Source organism: Alosa sapidissima, chromosome 10, assembly GCF_018492685.1.
Source record: "Alosa sapidissima isolate fAloSap1 chromosome 10, fAloSap1.pri, whole genome shotgun sequence".
In the NCBI taxonomy this organism is placed as follows: domain Eukaryota; kingdom Metazoa; phylum Chordata; class Actinopteri; order Clupeiformes; family Clupeidae; genus Alosa; species Alosa sapidissima.
In genome coordinates this window covers 28,771,925-28,786,924 of record NC_055966.1, presented here as the reverse complement: position 1 = coordinate 28,786,924, position 15,000 = coordinate 28,771,925, and the positions used below count along the sequence as shown (strand labels likewise).

The 15,000-nt window shown below is 47.7% G+C and overlaps 1 protein-coding gene across 1 annotated transcript in view; it reads right to left on the bottom strand.

The window, feature by feature from the left end:
• limd1a (LIM domains containing 1a) overlaps nt 1–14,883 on the bottom strand; it is a 37,211-nt gene extending 22,328 nt beyond the window's left edge. Inside the window, exons 1-2 of the mRNA XM_042107925.1 lie at nt 12,768–14,883; nt 855–956 (exon numbers count right to left, since the gene is read on the bottom strand). Coding sequence (XP_041963859.1) covers nt 855–956; nt 12,768–14,079 — 1,414 coding nt within the window. The 5' untranslated portion in view covers nt 14,080–14,883. The remainder of the gene's footprint in view (nt 1–854; nt 957–12,767) is intronic.
• Nucleotides 14,884–15,000: the final 117 nt, after the last annotated feature.

Genomic DNA, 15,000 nt, shown 5'->3' with positions numbered 1-15,000 from the left:
GAAAGTAGGTGTGTGTGTGTGTTGGGAGTAGGAGCGTGTGTGTTGAGAGTAGAAGTGTGTGTGTTGGGAGTAGGTGTGTGTGTGTTGGTAGTAGGAGCGTGTGTGTTGGGAGTAGGAGTGTGTGTGTTGAGAGTAGGTGTGTGTGTGTGTTGGGAGTAGGAGTGTGTGTGTTGAAAGTAGGTGTGTGTGTGTGTTGGGAGTAGGAGCGTGTGTGTTGAGAGTAGGTGTGTGTGTGTTGGGAGTATAGTGGGCGTGTTGGGAGTAGGTGTGTGTGTGTTGGGAGTAGGAGTGTGTGTGTTGAGAGTAGGAGCATGTGTGTTGGGAGTAGGTGTGTGTGTGTGTTGGGAGTAGGTGTGTGTGTGTGTTGGGAGTAGGTGTGTGTGTGTGTTGGGAGTAGGAGTGTGTGTGTTGAGAGTAGGAGTGTGTGTGTGTGTTGGGAGTAGGAGTGTGTGTGTTGGGAGTAGGAGCGTGTGTGTTGGGAGTAGGTGTGTGTGTGTTGGGAATAGGAGTGTGTGTGTTGGGAGTAGGAGTGTGTGTGTTGAGAGTAGGTAGGTGTATGTGTGTGTGTTGGGAGTAGGTGTGTGTGTTACTCTGTCATCAGGGCATGTCAACGTGTTTTATGTAAAGTATAAAAATTAAATATGTGATCATGTAAGTGCCAGGAGATGTGCTTTGAGTTTGAGTGTACTGTCTTTATGTGTGTAATGTGAGTAATTTCAGTGTAAGAGAATGTGTGTGTGTGTGTGTGTGTGTGAGGTATGTGTGTGTGTGTGTGTGTGTGAGGTATGTGTGTGTGAGGTATGTGTGTGTGTGTGTGTGTGTGTGTGTGTGTGTGTGTGTATGTGGTGACTTACTGCAGGCACTACAGGTGAAGCAGCTGTCATGGTAGAGGCTCCCCATAGCCTGGCACGCTTGGCTCGCTCCATACACTGCCTTACTGCACTTTACACAGTTACCTAAAACACACACATATGCACACAATTACAATACACTACCCACAAATGCACAACACACATAGCACAGCACAGCACAGCACAGTACAGCAACACACCACACACAACACAACACACACAGCACAGCACAGCACAGCAACACACCAGACACAGCACAGCACAGCACAACACAGGACAGGACAGGACAGGACAGGACAGGACAGGACAGGACAGGACAGGACAGGACAGGACAGGACAGGACAGGACAGGACAGGACAGGACAGGACAGGACAGGACAGGACAGGACAGGACAGGACAGGACAGGACAGGACAGGACAGGACAGGACAGGACAGGACAGGACAGGACAGGACAGCACAGCACAGCACAGCACAGCACAGCACAGCACAGCACAGCACAGCACAGCACAGCACAGCACAGCACAGCACAGCACAGCACTAATAAAAGAGTTGGTCCAAAGTCCAAGCCTTGCTCACAGATTCCTAATCTGTGTGTGTGTGGCAACACTCAAGTCAGATAACCTACATTAGGCCTGTAAACACAAGACAGCTAAAGGGACCGATTACAAATCTGTGTATGTTTTCTTCTTATTCATAGTTATGACCTAAGAGGAACGGAGAATGTGTGTGTGTGTGTGTGTGTGTGTGTGAAAGAGAGAGAGAGAGAGAAAAAGAGAGAGATCACCAACGTAAGAAGAAACACAGGAACTTAGGGGTTCTGCACCCTCTCTCTCTCTAGCCCTCTGTTATGAGTACATGGGCAAACAGAAATGGCCTGGAAAGGAAGAGATGTTTGGGTGCCGACATTCCAACACACTCAGCAAATCTAGTTTTCATGTGTGTGTGTGTGTGTGTGTGTGTGTGTGTGTGTGTGTGTGTGTGTGTGAGAGAGAATGTCTGTGCTCATGAGAGTGTCAATGTGTGTGTGCGTGCATAACAGTCCAGAGCCGCCTGCCCCCAGCTTGTCTGGTCAGGGAAGGAAATATAATCCAATTTGCGTGTTTGGTTTGGCACAGGGACTGAGGAGACGGTCGGTCCCACAGACAGTGCAATCAAACTGCCAAGGGTTCCCACCGAACGTGCCACCAGAACACCCCCCACTACACACACACACACACCATGCCTAGCCTATTCACATCAACAGGAAGACACAGAGGGGGTGTCAGGAAGTAAAGAGACAACCAGAAAAAAAAGAAGCAGACCAGTGGAGTGTGGACCCAGCTGGTGATCAGCCTGGCTGCTGTTTTAACCCAACACACACACACACACACACACACTCACATACACACACTTCGTTGTCGGTCCTCACGGGATACGAGACAGCCGTTATTCAATTACAGCAGACCCAGCCCTGTCCGAGCTTATTTCCCCCTCTCTCTCTCTGTTTTGATCTCTCTCTCTCCCTCTGTCACTTCCATTATGTCTGCCGCCTCCACCCCTCTTCTGAGGTCTCTGTCTAGTGGGCACAGCCAGTGGTCTTTAGCCCCCCCCATACACACACACACACACACACACACAGGCTTGACACAGTCTTGACACAGTCATACTCTTCACTCATGTAATGACAAACACACACATGGACACAACACACACATATGGACAAGAGCAGAGGCCTTCACCTACTCGTCCAAGACCAGAGAACGCATTCGGTTCGGTTCAGAATTCCTTGAAGCCAGGTGCTGTCTAGTGAACCAGCCCGCATTCCACCAGTTTTTTTTTTATTTTTTTTATTTTTTTTTATATTTCTTTTTTGGCTCTTTGCCTTTTATTTGGACAGGACAGTGGAAAGTGACAGGAAGCAAGTGGGAGAGAGAGATGGGGTGGGAAATGACCGCAAGTCGGATTCGAACCTGGGTCCCTGTGGGCACTCGGACCCGTATATGGTACGGGCGCTGTAGCCTGCTGCGCCACAGCGCCCCCCATTCCACCAGTTTGGGAGCGGGCGGGGCAGGGAAAGGTTGCGTGCGTAAAAAGTGCAGCTCAATGAAAGGATTTGATCTTATCTTTAATTTAAATAGTACAACATAGAACATCAATGTGTGATGGCTGGTTTTGATTTCGAGGCACCCCACCACAGATTAGTCAACGTACAGTATGGGAAACACTGAAGGTGTAAAATTCAAAATATTTGGCAGCACGCGTTTTGGGTCTGACAAATCGACGCGCATATTTTGCGTTGACGTATTTTTTGCGTCGACGTAATCGATTACGTCGACGCGTTGTCCCAGCCCTAATTGGTAACACTTTACTTGACAGTATCGACATATGATACACATGAACCCTAACCCTAATCCTAACCCTAACTCTAACCCTAATTTGTTATGACAAAAACAGAATGACACTTAATGACAGAAGCGTTATGTCATAAACGTTTATGACTTGTTTATGACATGTTCATGACAGTGTCATGTCACTCTTATGTTGATATTGTCAAGTAAAGTGTAACCCAACTATTTTTTGGTTCCAGCTTTGAACCAAAGTGCCACGTTCCAAACTGGGTTTTTATTGGTCGAAATGCTGCCAATGGTTCAAATGTTGAATGGTACAAAACAGTATCGGAACCGGTTCTCTGTCGGTAGAAAGGGCGAAGTGTGATCAAGCAGACACCAACCAAACTGATATGGCACTGCACACTAACTTTAAAACCTCCTGTGCTGTAAATTCTACCATCAACTGATTATTAACTTGTTATTAAAGGTGCTCTAAGCGATGCCATGCCTTTTTTAGGCTAAACCATTTTATGTCACTTACTGCAAACAGCACCTAACCAACTGATAGCTGGCTGTGTCCTGAATACACTGTAAAAAAATGCAATCTCTGTGGACAGCCCAGGCTCCAAGAACGGCAACAAAAACAACCTGGGCAAACCTAGCCCATGAAAACATAACAAACTGTTCCAGCAAATCACAGACGAGATGCGCGTTTAGGAGAGTTTCAATTGCACAGGAGCAGCACGGGAGGAAGGGGGAGGAAGTAGCGAGCTAGCTCTCTGTTTTGTTTGAAAGTCAACAGAAGTGATGTTGCCCAGCATCGCTTAGAGCACCTTTAACATCACATTCCTCACCTTTCCAAATGACCTTAGGGAACTCTATAGGTTGTGTTTATTTTGGGTTTGTGTTAGGCATTTCTGAGACAGGACAGTTGACATGACAAGGACATACGTGGAGGCTGGATCTCAGGTGGGGTTTGAACCTGCATCCTCACTGGCTCTATGACCCATACGTAGTAAGGACACTAACGCACCACTGTGCTCCAGCTCCACCTTAACAAAACGAGCTGCTCTAAAAGTTCATCAAGTACACAACTCACGAAAGAATCTATAAACACAGATATTACTACCATCAAGACTCCAGGGGTGTAAGGATAAGTCAGGCAGAAGACACGAAGGTACAAAGATGATTCTTCAGAAGTTATTTATTAACTCGTCTGGGCTGAGAAGTGGTTCGTCTCGGCTGCCTCCATTGAGTCGCGTTATCGTGTACGACGCCTGCACAGCCCTGGGCCTGGGCAGTAAGCACAGACCACACACACAAAAGACGCTTTGTGAGGGATCCTGTAGGCCAGTTCTCTATGTGCTGATCTTTAGAGACGCCTGCACTCTACTGCCAGAGAGAGAGAGAGAGAGAGGGGAAGGCAAGAGCACCCCCCCCCCCCCCCCTCACACACACACACACACACACCTCACCCCTGGGTCTGGGAGCAGGGGGCAGGAGGGCTTGAGCTCTAGCAGGGTGGGATGGGGGGGGGGGGGGGCAGAGGTGGTGGCAGCGACGTACACAAAGGAGCCTCTGTTTCCTCTGGCATCCAGCAAACATCAGGCTGCCCACACCACACCACACCACTCCAGCCAGACAGGCCGACCGCCAGCCTCTGCCCACTACTGCTGTGCTCTCTCTCTCTTTCTTTACTTCCCTTTCTATCTTCATGTCTCTCTCCCTCACTCCATCGGCCAGAGGCACAGTCTTGGTCTCTCTACACCATCTTTCTCTCTCTCTTTCTCTCAGAAACCGAGCCAACTAGCCAGCCTGTGCCCACAGCAACTGAGCTTTCTCTCTCCACTTCTCTCTCTTTCCATTTTTCTCTCTCTCCCTCTCTCCACAGAGAAACACAGTCACACTTTCTTACCCCTTAAAGGAGTACCGTCACACCGGAATGTTGAGAAATGAACGTTCTAAAGAATATCTGGGTTCATTGAATTCAACATAGAATTTTAGAACCTTCAATTGTTGCGGAACTTAGAATGTTCAAAAACCTACACCTTTAAGGGTTAAATTCAAATTCAATAAGCTTTATTGGCATGACTGTAAAAGCTACAATATTGTGTACACATAACAACAAAATCAAAAATATCAAGAAGAGAAACATATTTGACATCTGATTTGACCCCTCCCTCTCTCTCTCTCTCTCCACTCCAAAAAAACTCCCTTGATAGAGATCAGCTGTGTTCAGCAGCATTAGAGAAGCACTTGTCCTAAAGTGGTCCTCCAGCTGCAGGTGTGGATATGAGTGGACTACAGGTTGACCTGTGTGCCTCTGTTTTTGACCTCACCTACAGATGCTGAAAGAACTTTTCCATTTACTCATCAACACTTTGAGCTAAAGTAACGTCCAGGTGAGAAGAGAGGAGAGGCTCAGGCAGATGTGAAGTAGAGTGAGTGGGATTTAGCAGACTCTTTTATCCACAGTGACCACGGACTCGAAATGTTGAGTTGGAACCCAGACTGACCGTCTCTCTGACATCACCACTAGCACAGCTCCACCACGCCCCCAACGGAGAGGCAGAGATGAGGTGACGGGGTGGTCCTGTTGCTGCAGTGTGTGTGCACTGGCCTGGTCAAGTCTGCATGCATGCCTGAAGATGCCAGTTTCCTCTGCTTATGTTAGCCACTGTCCGAAACACAGATACTATAATAATACTCCAGCAGAGACTGACCCCGACAGCTAGCCCAGAGGAGATTAGACGGTAAATTACTGGCCATCTTTGGAATGACCACACACTTCCTGCATACAGGAATCTCCCAGATATCTCCTGACTACAGGAAATGTCTGCAGAGGGCTCATGCCATCTGTGATAACACATCAGCCCACTGAGGGTCAGAAGGAAACAGACACTCTAATTTGTGTGATACGCACGCAATGCGCTATACAATGCAGCAATACCATCCCGCACAAACTAATGCTAATTTAATCACTGGGCAAAAACATCTTACTAATTTAATGCCAAGCAACACCACACTACCCGCAACACCAGTGAGTCAGCGCACAGAAGAGGAAGCTTTCAGTACATCAATTCCTTTATTTCCATGAAACTCCTAAAAATCATAGACAACAAGTCTCACTTTAAGTCAACATCCATCTCCTTCCTCATTACTCAACCGATTTCTGCATTGCCACTTGTCGTTGTCAATAAATGACCAAATATTGGTATTAAAGCCTGTTGTCACTGTGAGGTCACAGCACGGCAGTCTTACGTAATGTGCTTTGTGGATTCAAACTAGACCCTGAGGGGCTTATTTGTGTCAAAAACAGGTCTCAAAAACATGTTCTGGGGGAAATGGGATACATCTAGTTATATAGTACTTACTCATTTTTGTTCCTTTATCAAAAACTTTTCATCCAGGTCAATCACAGTACAGTTAATGGCTGACAATCTGAGCCATGAATTTGGAGAGAAACTAGGTCTGTGTGACTGTTTGCACTTTGTGTTACCGTAGTGATGACCTCACCATTCCCACAAACATGCTCAGTCCCAGGAGGACTGGGGGCAGCTGAGCTGAGCTCCTGCCTTTGACCTGATGGGCTCCTCTGATAAATTTAGCTTCTGTGTTTGCTGGGAAAGTAGATCAATAGCTCTATACATTTCACAGGACCGCTGTTACTTTGCTTACCTGGAACCAGCTCCTAAGGGACCCTGGCGCTATGTGTGTGTGTGTGTGTATGTGTGTGTGTGTGTATGTGTGTGTGTGTGTATGTGTGTGTGTGTGTGTGTGTGTGTGTGTGTGTGTGTATGTGTGTGTATGTGTGTGTGTATGTGTGTGTGTGTATGTGTGTGTGTGTGTGTGTGTGTGTGTGTGTGTGTGTGTGTGTGTGTGTGTGTGTGTGTGTGTGTGTGTGTGTGTGCTCTCTAGTCTGCCTTCCTTCCTCTCAGTCCCTATCAGGCATCTTTATTCCACTGGATTCCCATCTTAACTCACAGAGCCTAGTGCACGCACACACACACACACACACACACACACACACACACACACACACACACACACACACACAAGAGGCCACTTGAGGGTACTATGTGTCCTAAACACACATGTGTGTCTAAAAGCAAATTGGTGGCTTTTCATGATAATGAAGTCCCTGTGGAGAGGCTCTGCCACTCACAGAAGCCCATAGAACCCTAACACTAGCCTAGCATTCCACAGCTCCCTATTTTAGAACACACCACAGGCCCACACTGAATCTGAAGAACCGCTTGGTATCTAGCCTACTACAGAATTAAAGTCAACATCCAAGCAATACACTGCTTTGCCCTCGTATCACTGCTGTGTATATCAAGACCTTATGTCACCCTGTCTAAATCATTTCTATGAGTTATCTCAAGTAATATAAGGAGCAGTTTGCTATCAATTGACTGAAAGTTCACTGAATGAAGAGTGTCATCAGTATAAGATGCCCTCCGAAGGCTTAAGAGTCTAATAAAGTTTCATAAACTGGTGATGGGTTGTGCATGCATCATGCGGATGGTGCTTGTTTGGTATTCAATGACAAAGTTGCCCATGAAGACTGGCCTGCTATTTGACTAGTGCCCAGTGTACCAGGGGCCAGGCAGGTGCCCAGTAAAGAGCTATCGTTATGATGCCCTGGCCTGTGATCTAACCTCCTCTCCCCACACCACGCATCCCAAAATGTACCACCACAGCAGTTAAAATAAGAGATATGGGCTGAACTTTCTTAAATACAGGAGGGTAAACCATAACACCACACACTCCAAGACTCTCTCCCTTACTCCCTCTCTCTCCCTTCTGCTTTAGTACTGCACTCAACAAGTTTTTTTTCCCCAGATAGATTTTTAAAAGCAGATTCAGGACTTGATTAAAGGTGCTCTAAGCGATGCTGGGTAACGTCACTTCTGTTGACTTTCAAACAAAACAGAGAGCTAGCTTGCTACTTCCTCCCCCTCCCTCCCGTGCTGCTCCCGTGCAATTGAAACTCTCCTAAACGCGCATCTCGTCTGTGATTTGCTGGAACAGTTTGTTATGTTTTTATGGGCTAGGTTTGCCCAGGTTGTTTTTGTTGCTGTTCTTGGAGCCTGGGCTGTCCACAGAGATTGCATTTTTTTACAGTGTATTCAGAACACAGACAGCTAGCGCTGGTTAGGTGATGTTTGTAGTAAGTGACATAAAATGTTTTAGCCTAAAAAACGTGTGGGATCGCTTAGAGCACCTTTAAATAATAAAAAATAAAAAATAAATAAAACATTTTGATTATGGATTGGTTATATATATATATATATATATATATATATATATATATATATATATATATATATATATACACCAGTATTTATCTGCTAACTTATGGCACATATGTACTTGGAAAGAGAAACATACTAGGGCTCTGGTTACTTTTTCCTTGATTAGTGATTTGCTTGCCTTGTCCCCCACCTATCCAGGTCCCATTGGCCTAAAGTGTCACTAGAGCGTGGGCGCTTATGGTCTGAGGGAAATCAAAGACCCTTATGTCATCTGCTGGTCTGTTAGGGAGCAATGGTCTGTCTCAGAGAGAGAAAGAGGAGACAGAGTCTGAACAGAGCATCCACGTAATATCAAACACTCCCACAACACAGCATCCAATAGCACTGACCATCAGAAATCTGTCTGTTTGTATATTTCTATCACAACCCCACCCCACCCTAACCCATCAACACACACCTACACACACACACACACATCTCAATAAAGTATCTATCTATCTATCTCCTCCTGGCTGGCTGTATCCTCTATAACAAAAGGGTTGTGCATTGTGTACGTGTGTGTGTGTGTCTGTGTGCGTGCATGTGTCTGTGTGTGTGTCCGTGAGTGTGTTTGTGTGTGTGCACGTGTTGGGCATGGGTTGCCTCTGCTTCCCCAGCGCTGGCTGTCTCTTTGGCACCCCCTTTCTAAATCATGCCCTGGCTCTCTCGGCCCTGCGAGAACTCCATTTTTCCAGACATTCTTCCACGTTCCCCTGGCACAGTTCTTTTGGCTCTATATTCATTTTCCCAGGGTAGCCCCTCGGCCTATAGAAACGCAGCAGGCCAACCAATCCCAGCCTCAGGCAAGCCTCTTAAAAGACTCTCATGAAAGACGCATCACTTCCTGTCGGCCTTGCAAACACGCTTCTGAGATTCCGTCTCAGTTTTAAATTCTTTGAACAAAACGTCAGTCAGATGCAAAAATATTTTTTCTTTCTTTCTATTTTTAAAGTGTCTTTTCAGGAAGATGCCTGGACATCTTGGCTGTGCCATCACTTCACTAAATTCCAGCACATAAAAGACCACACTGCTGGCTAGGGAGTATGAAAGCGCTGCCTGCCTTGACCTGGAACCTATTTTACTAAACGGACTGTGAAGAGGAGAAGGAGGAGGAGGAGGCAGCCCAGGTTGGCATTGATGAAGCACATCGCGCTACTGCATTCACCACTCTCCCCGCAGAGCAGCGAGAGGCCTTTTCAGTGGCGTGCCAGAGTGAGGCAGTGTTAAATACTTAGGCCATGCCGAAGGCCACAGCCTCATTCACTCACATTCACTCAACCGTTTTTAGTTGGCGTGATGGAGCTTGGCACAGGCGATGAGTGGTTCTGCCTCAGGAATGGACCTTAGGGGCAGATATAGTCCAGTTCTTGTCCAAATACGGTGTTGGTGACCATCAGTGAAGACTGACCAGGTGGAGGTGAATACAGCCATTCAGAAGTTGAATGAAACGCACTCACTCTGCGGCAGATTGATGCCCCAAGGGTTTTAAACAGTCTAGTCTACACACAGGACACCATGACTCACATCAGTCCCTCTCACACAATGTTGTCTGTAAGCTCCACAGATCGTGGCAAGACAATTGAATTGATTGTGGACTTCTTCTTGAATTTCCCCTGGGGATCAATAAAGTATCTATCTATCTATCTATCTATCTATCATGCAGCTTCCATTCTGAGCATGGAGCAGAGTGCTGCTGAAGCCCTCTTCCATTCTGAGCATGGAGCAGAGTGCTGCTGAAGGAACTGAGTTGGTGTGGCCCTCTTCTACACTGAGCATTCTCAAAAAGCCTCTCCGATCATAGCTCCCATCGATCGCATTGCCAGTGGTACAGGTTACCAGGCATACAGGCTGCAAATAATACAAGCTACCAGTGACACAGTGCTAGTAGTGACGTGTGCGATCAATGACACTGGCCTCCAGGAACACCAATGGCACTGGCTTTTTGTAACAGTCAGCCAATGGCACTGGTTTCTGGTAACACAGACAGCCAATGACACAGGCCTCTTGCAACACAGACATCCAATGACACTGGCTTCTGGTAACACAGTCAGCCAATGGATTGGGCTTCTGGTAACACAGCCAGCCAATGGCAGTGGCATCTGGTAACACAGTCAGTCAATGACACATGATTTCAGTAAAACTAGCATACAGTAACACAGGACCCTCTAGGTTCATGAGCCACCTTATGAATCCTTAGAGGAGTACCGGTATGTGGACTATGCAAAGAAATTCAAAATGCTGTAGTTATTGTTTTAAATGGTGTTTATGGTTTATACACACCCCTATGTTGAACACAAAGCAGATGGGCAAAGGTACTGTATCATGTACGTGTTATTGTATGACAGATATAAATGCCAGAAGCGTCCAGACTTCCTCAAACCCACATGTCCGGACAGTCAACCTTGACATTCCGTGAGGGCGTTCTTTTTACGAGGAGGCAGAGAACAACTTAGCAACCGCCAGAGAGTTGAAGTCATTCCCTCGGGTCATCATCCTGTCCACCCGGTGTGCCTGTAACACCTACCCATTTATAATTAGACGTTCGCTCACTCACTCATTCACTGCTATCTACATTGTAATGAAATAAAACAATTTCACATTTATTTCACTCAATCACTTATTCATTGGAATATACATTCATTCAATCACTCACTCACCCACTTGTGAGCTTCCAATCAGGAACATCCAAATTCACTCATTCACTCTCTCACTCACTCACTCATTGATATCTACATTTAGTTCTCATTGACTCAATCATTTGCTAACTCATTCACAAGCATCTGTTACCTCTGGCACATCTACATCCACTCACACAGAAACACTTTCTCTCTCCCTCTCTCTCCCTCTCGCTCCCTCTCTCTCTCTCTCTTCACTGTGGCTGATCTGTGGGAGGTCCATGCCAGAGGCAGCTATATCTCTCTCCCAAACGAGAAACACATGAAGCACACTCACACCAAGCTAACAGGAGAAACATAAAGTGAAGCTATGGACCCTTTCAAGAGAGTTCCATTATCAGCATCATAGTTGGCCCCACAAGACTTCCTTTTTAACATTCCATATGTTATCTTAATGCAGAGGAAGTAGATTGGGAACCAAATAGAACGTTCAAGCATTGTTTTTGTTTTTATTGTTGAAAGGGTCCATTGGGATTTTTCACACTTCAGATTGTGCTGATGAAACGCATTCCACTGCATCCCCACCTACTTCTACTACTCTGTGTGTGTGTGTGTGTGTTTGCTTGACATGAAGAGTGATGTGTGTTTACACATCTCAACTTTCACTTCATCCACATATACTGGAACTACATCGAGCCCCCCCCCCCCCCTCTCACCTACACACACACAAACACACATTCACCTACACACACACACTCTTTAACAACTCCTAAATGTTTCCTTTCTGTCCTAGTGCATGTGAGACGGGCCAAACTAAACCCGCCCGCGTGTCCCTGCGTCTCCTGGGCCTGGCTCTGATTGGGCGAGTGGGTGAGCTGGCATGACTAAGAGCTGCTGCTCCTTGAGCTTGTCACTGTGCTGTGCGCCACGCCAGGGGCTAAAATTATCGCGCCAGTCAGTCAGTTCGCCCCACACGTGCTTCCCATTAGACTTGCTGTACCCACCTGATATATAAATACAAGCATGTGATCCCCAGAGATGCTAGTCTCCTCACTCATCTGGGCTCCATGTGGCCACAAGTCGTTTTTTTTTTTTTTAAAGGCAAACCAAATGAGGAGGCACTTGGGGACTGTGTGAATATGAGGTCTTAATCCCCTTGGTTGCGATTCCCAGCGAGTCCAACGGCATTCCCAGGCACCCGTCTGTTTCTCCCAGAGAGGATTTACTGTGGCACTCAGCAGCAGATGGGTTGGAGATTTGTGTGTGACGAAATGAAACAAATTAGACAATGATGAACAGATCCTGAGAGGTCTGTCTGCCTGTAGACCACTGGGAGATGGGGGAGTAGAGAAAGTCCCATAATACGCCAGGCTGACTCTGGGAAAGCCATGTTATATCAGTGGATCTAGCAAGCTACTCAGCACACACACATACACACACACACACACATAAACACACACACACACACACACACACACACACACACTCATATTGAAGGTCATAGAAATATGAAACCCTCTCGTTCAAAAGCTTTTCTCACAAAGTAGACAGACTAAGCACCATGAAATTTCAATTGACCGCTGGTGACATGGCAAAAACACACACAAACACACACACACACACACACACACACACACACACAAAGCAGCGGGCAGGCAGGCAGGCGGGCAATGGCACAGCCAGGGTTGTGCTTACCGAAGTAGTCGGCTTTGTGCTGGGCGTCCATCTCCTTTTCCAGGCGTTCGGTGAGCGCTTCTAATTTTATTTCAGCCACAGAGGGCCTCTGCTCGGGCTGTTTATGGAGAGTCTGGCAGGGCAGGGGCACTGCTCCTGCTGCTCTGGGTGGGCTGGGGGCCTCGGGCTGGGCAGACTCGCCCGCGCACCCCTGGCCCTCTGCTCCCGGGGGCTGGAGCCCCAGTTTGGCTCCCTGCTCAGCAGGACCTTTCCCATGGCCGGAGCCTGGAGATCCCCCAGCGGCACCGGAGGGGTAGGGCTGGGTCGGCTCGAGCGCGGCTGCGGACGAGTCGACTGCTGCCAGGCCCAGTGGGGATGACCCGGAGAGCGGGCGGTGGAGCCCGTTGGATCGGGGGTCTGCCTGGGCAGGTCGCGGGGCAGCACCAGGGTGAGCATGTGAGGCAGGGGCACTCTGAGAGGGCTGGGCATATACCTCGGTCTCTCTGCGGAGGGATCCAGTGGGGGAGTGCTGGGTCACGTCGGGCCTGCCTGACCCAGTGGTTCTGGACCAATCCTGGTTGACCTGCGGGAAGAAGGAGGGTGAACCCTGGCGGCCTGGGGGCGTGCCGGCCCGGTTCAGGCCCACACTGGGGGAGCCTGCGGAGGGCAGGCTGTAGGAGAAGGTGGGGGACGAGGCCTGTCGCTGAGGCGGCTGGGGCTGGTTGAACACGGGGGTCGCCCCAGGACTATGAGACCCCCGAGAGGAACCCCAAGATCCCGCCGGACTGGGGGGCTGGCTGGTGTGTGTGGGGGCAGAAGCCGTACCCGGGCTGACTGCAGCTGGGGTATGGTATGGGTAAGAATGTGGCTCCTTGTTATCGTAATTATTTCCATGGCCATATGCTCTGCTGCTGGCGACATCGTGCTGAGGGATCGGTTGGTGCTTCTGGGCTTCGTAGAACTCATACGGACTTCCCCCGACCGGAGCTGCCGCTACAGGTCCGGACAGAATGGGAGGCTTGGCTGCCGCCTCTCCTGCCTGTCGGTAACTGTTGATGGGCGGGCGGTCTTTGGTATAAAACATGTTGTCTGGCGCTCTAACGTGCCCCCCGTTCATTCGTACTGTCAAATTGTTTCGGGCCAATTCCTCCTGTTGCTTCTGTATGTGTATTTTATTCATTTTAGTGGCGAACACTCTCCTGGTTTCTTCGAAGTCCGGATTGTTGCTGGAATCTCTCTTCATTCGGAACAACCCGTCCTTTGACGCCTCATACATGTTGAGGTCTTCAATAAATTTGCTTGCTTCAAGCCCCAGATCATCATACTTATCCATGATGAAAATACAAAATAAAGAACACTACAACACCAGATTGTCCACTTAAGAAAATTTACGAGATTGTCATTTACACCAATTAAAAACGCGCTTTGAGTTACAACCAGACTGTTACTTAATGCATAACCTGCGAACAGTTTTATGAGCGGTAGAGCAGCTGCACGATTCCAGGGATAAATCCAGAATAATAAAACGAAGAAGGAAGGTTTAAAACTTTTCTTGCAATAGAAGTGAAGACAGGCGAAGCCGAAAGAACTGAAAAAGTTTTTTAACAAAGTTTTGTTGAGAGATCAGATTCAATACCTCGCTAAAGTACCGAAGTTAAAATATGTCAAATTAAACGAGCGGGAGGCAGTGGTCCCGTTGGTTAAACCAGGAGCTTTCCACTGCGACGCCGGATTGAAGGTTATCCCGTGATAGTCACACCGCCGAAGTGAGTTAAAATCCTTTCAGGCGACGTTGTACCTACGGCAAGCTTCCTCCAGAATGCCAGTCAGGATGCTGCTGTCCGCTTCAAGTTGAATTTCGTCCTGCCTGCTCCCTCTCCAATCCAGGAGTATGGCGCTCAGTGCGGAAGCCGTCTCAAGACTTCTGGGAAGTTCTGTTTTTGAGGGAGTGATTAACAGTGTGACAATTTAGCCTACCGTTAGGAAACCGAGTCCTCGTTGAACGTCGGAGTCTCTCCGAAGAAAAATCTCTCCAACCTTGTTTAAATAAGTCTTGTGGAGAGAGAACGCAGAGAGAAAGAATACTAGTCCACAGGACTGTTGACCGAGAGCGCTCAAGTTGAATTTAAAGACACAGTAAGCTTTTTCATCAAAGTAGCATGTGTCACGGCTGACGGACCGGAGAGTCAGAGTTTCTTTGTGTGAGTGTATGCATATCCAAACCAAACATGCACAAACATGCCTATCTTATCTT